Raw genomic sequence first — 3,061 nt, forward strand, 5'->3', positions numbered from 1 at the left:
TGAGGCCATTCATGCATGCAAGAATGAGTGTACTTTATTTTGGAAGGACAATGTAACATTGGAGAATTGCGCTACATGTACGGAGTCTAGATACAAGTTGAACGACAAAACGGGTAAAAAAATTCCACACAAAATATTGAGGTACTTTCCTTTGACACCGAGATTGAAGAGATTGTACATGTCAAAAAAAACAGCCGCATATATGAGATGGCACAAAGATAAGCGTGTGGATGATGGAGTATTACGACATCCAGCTGATGGTGAGGCATGGAAGGACTTTGATAGGCAGCATCCTACGTTTTCTGCAGATCCTCAGAATGTAAGGCTAAGGCTTGCCACGAATGGTTTCAATCCATTTGAAAATATAAGTACATCGTACAACATGTGGCCCGTAATCCTAATGCCTTATAATCTACCTCCATGGAAGTGTATGAAAGATCCATTTATCATGATGTCATTGCTTATTCCCAGACGATCTGCACCTGGAAGAGACATCGATGTTTACTTGCAACCATTAGTAGAGGAGTTAACCAATCTATGGGAGCATGGTGTGCAAACATATGATGCCTCAAATGGCCAAATATTTACAATGCATGCAGCAGTCATGTGGACCATCAATGACTTTCCTGCATATGGTAACATGTATGGTTGGAATACACAAGTTTGCTTAGCCTGCCCTAATTGTAACATGGAGGTATCATCTCAAAGTCTGCGAAGTAAGATAGGGTATATGGGTGCTCGGCGGTTTTTACCTGAGACCCATAATTGGTGAAGAAGTAAACTTTTCAACGGTGAAATTGAGAATCGGTCCAAACCTATGGAGTTATCGGGAGAACAAATACTGGAGCAAATTAATTTGGGGACGTACAGGCCATATGGAAAGCATCCAAACAACTGAAAAAGACAAAGGAATGAAAATCCAACTCTGAACTGGACAAAACGAAGCATTTTGTTCGATCTACCCTATTGGGAAACACTGAAGCTTCAACACAACCTTGATGTCATGCACATAAAAAAGAATATATGTGACAATCTAGTTAGGACACTATTGAGCATAGATGGCAAGAGCAAGGACACAGACAAAGCACGTTTGGATCTGAAGGACATGCAAATATGAAAGGAGTTACACTTGATAAGGCATGCGAATGGCTCTTTGGTGAAGCCTCCGGTATTGTACACATTGTCCCCGGCAGAGAGACAAGGGTTTATTGATTTCTTGAAATCGATTAAGTATCCTGATGGCTATGCGGAAAATATATCCAATTGTGTCATCGTGAATGGTGGTAAGTTAGTTGGCCTCAAGAGTCATGATTGCCACGTCCTTCTACAACGACTTCTTCCAATTGGGATACGAGGATACCTTCTTACCGAGATTGGGACCACATTATTTGAGTTGGGAAGTTTTTTCAAACGATTGTATTTAAAGACATTGAGGGTGACTGTTTTGGAGAAACTGCAAGAACAAATCGTACTTATACTTTGTAAGGTTGAGAAGATTTTTCCTCTTGGTTTTTTTGATGTCATGGTCCACTTGGCAATTCATTTGCCTTACAAAGCTATGCTTGGGGGGCCTGTGCAATATCGATGGATGTATCCTATTGAGAGGTATAACTACAAGTCCAAACTTTTTTCATATAAATATAGTTCAATATGACCATACTGATGAACAGGCTAATGTTTACATCTAGGATGCTCAGACTTCTGAAAGGATTTGTGGGCAATAAAGCTCGGCCAGAAGGTTCCATTGCGGAGGGCTACATATCAAAAGGGTGTATGATGTTTTGTTTAATGTATTTGGTTGGAGTTAAAACGGTGTTTAACCGGGAAGAAAGGAACTATGATGGAGGTGACAATGGCCCAAGGTTGGCGATTTTCACTCAAAATGTTCGTCCTTTTGGTCAACTCCCAAGGGCAACTGATGTGTTCGTAGCTGATCGCGAATTGGCTCATTGGTTTGTCCTACACAATACCTTGGAAGTGGACGAATATCTAAAGTATGATTCCTCACAAAATATACAACAACATTTTTTACATGTTTTTTATTTTTTAATGTCTTCATTATTCCAATTACTTATGAATTACATTATATTAACTAGGGAACACAAACTCTTGTTGCAACAAAAACATAGAAGTTCATGCAACATTGCAACGTGACAATGCAAAGAATTTCCTAAATGGTTCAAAGATCACGTAAGCTAAAATTCCTTAGCGTATAGTTTGTAGATAACATTCAATTATTCTAAGTTGGAATTAACATGACATACTTTGTTGTGTAGATGAACCAATTGCGAAATCAAAAGTCACCCGAAGCAACCAATGAGATGTGGTCATTAGCCAATGGTCCTAATGCCTTAGTGAACACATATTCAGGATGCATTTCTAATGGTGTCCGATTTCATATTATCGACCGTGATAACCGTCGTAAATGTCAAAATAGTGGATTGATAGTGGAAGGGGACCACCAAGGCCAATTGATAAAGTTCTATGGCTACCTTTGTAAAGTGAGGGAAATGACATATTTGTTTGGACATCGGGATGTTTTGTTCCAATGTGAATGGTATAACACTGGTAGTATCTGAACTTTGCGTGTCGAACCACATGTGACAACTGTTGATGTAAGAAGTCGATGATATAAAGATGACTCGTTTGTGTTCCCAAGCCAAGTTCAACAAGTTTTCTATGTTCATGATACAAAGTTAGGGGCAAATTGGCAAGCTATAGAAAAGTTTCAACATCGACGAATTCGGGATGTGCCAGAGATGGATGTGCCAGAATTTGATGATGTGTTGCAACAAGATGAAACCACTACTGTTGTACCAATTGAGCCTATTGATGATGATGTTGTTTTGCGTCACGATGATATTGAACTTGAAATTATTTCAATGGAAGTTCCTCAATCCAATAAGCCTGTACAACCCGAGGATGTTATCAATGATGCTTTCATTTATGATGAGGATGAAGAACTAACACTCACGGGTGTTGAAGAAGAAGATGATGAGATAGAAAGTGATTTTGATACAGATACGGACATAGAGTTTTAACGTACGAGTTCCAAAATTCT

At 39.1% G+C, this 3,061-nt stretch overlaps 1 protein-coding gene across 1 annotated transcript; it reads left to right on the plus strand.

Annotated features, from left to right (window-relative positions):
- Positions 1-202: 202 nt before the first annotated feature.
- LOC145796234 (uncharacterized) lies at positions 203-2,579 on the plus strand. Its single transcript, XM_082881284.1, has 4 exons — positions 203-694; positions 1,163-1,605; positions 1,689-2,034; positions 2,277-2,579. Exons 1-4 carry the CDS (start codon positions 203-205, stop codon positions 2,577-2,579), a joined length of 1,584 nt encoding a protein of 527 aa, XP_082737410.1.
- Positions 2,580-3,061: the final 482 nt, after the last annotated feature.

The sequence above is a fragment of the Camellia sinensis genome, chromosome 7 (genome assembly GCF_055761805.1).
Source record: "Camellia sinensis isolate YWXY chromosome 7, ASM5576180v1, whole genome shotgun sequence".
NCBI lineage: Eukaryota > Viridiplantae > Streptophyta > Magnoliopsida > Ericales > Theaceae > Camellia > Camellia sinensis.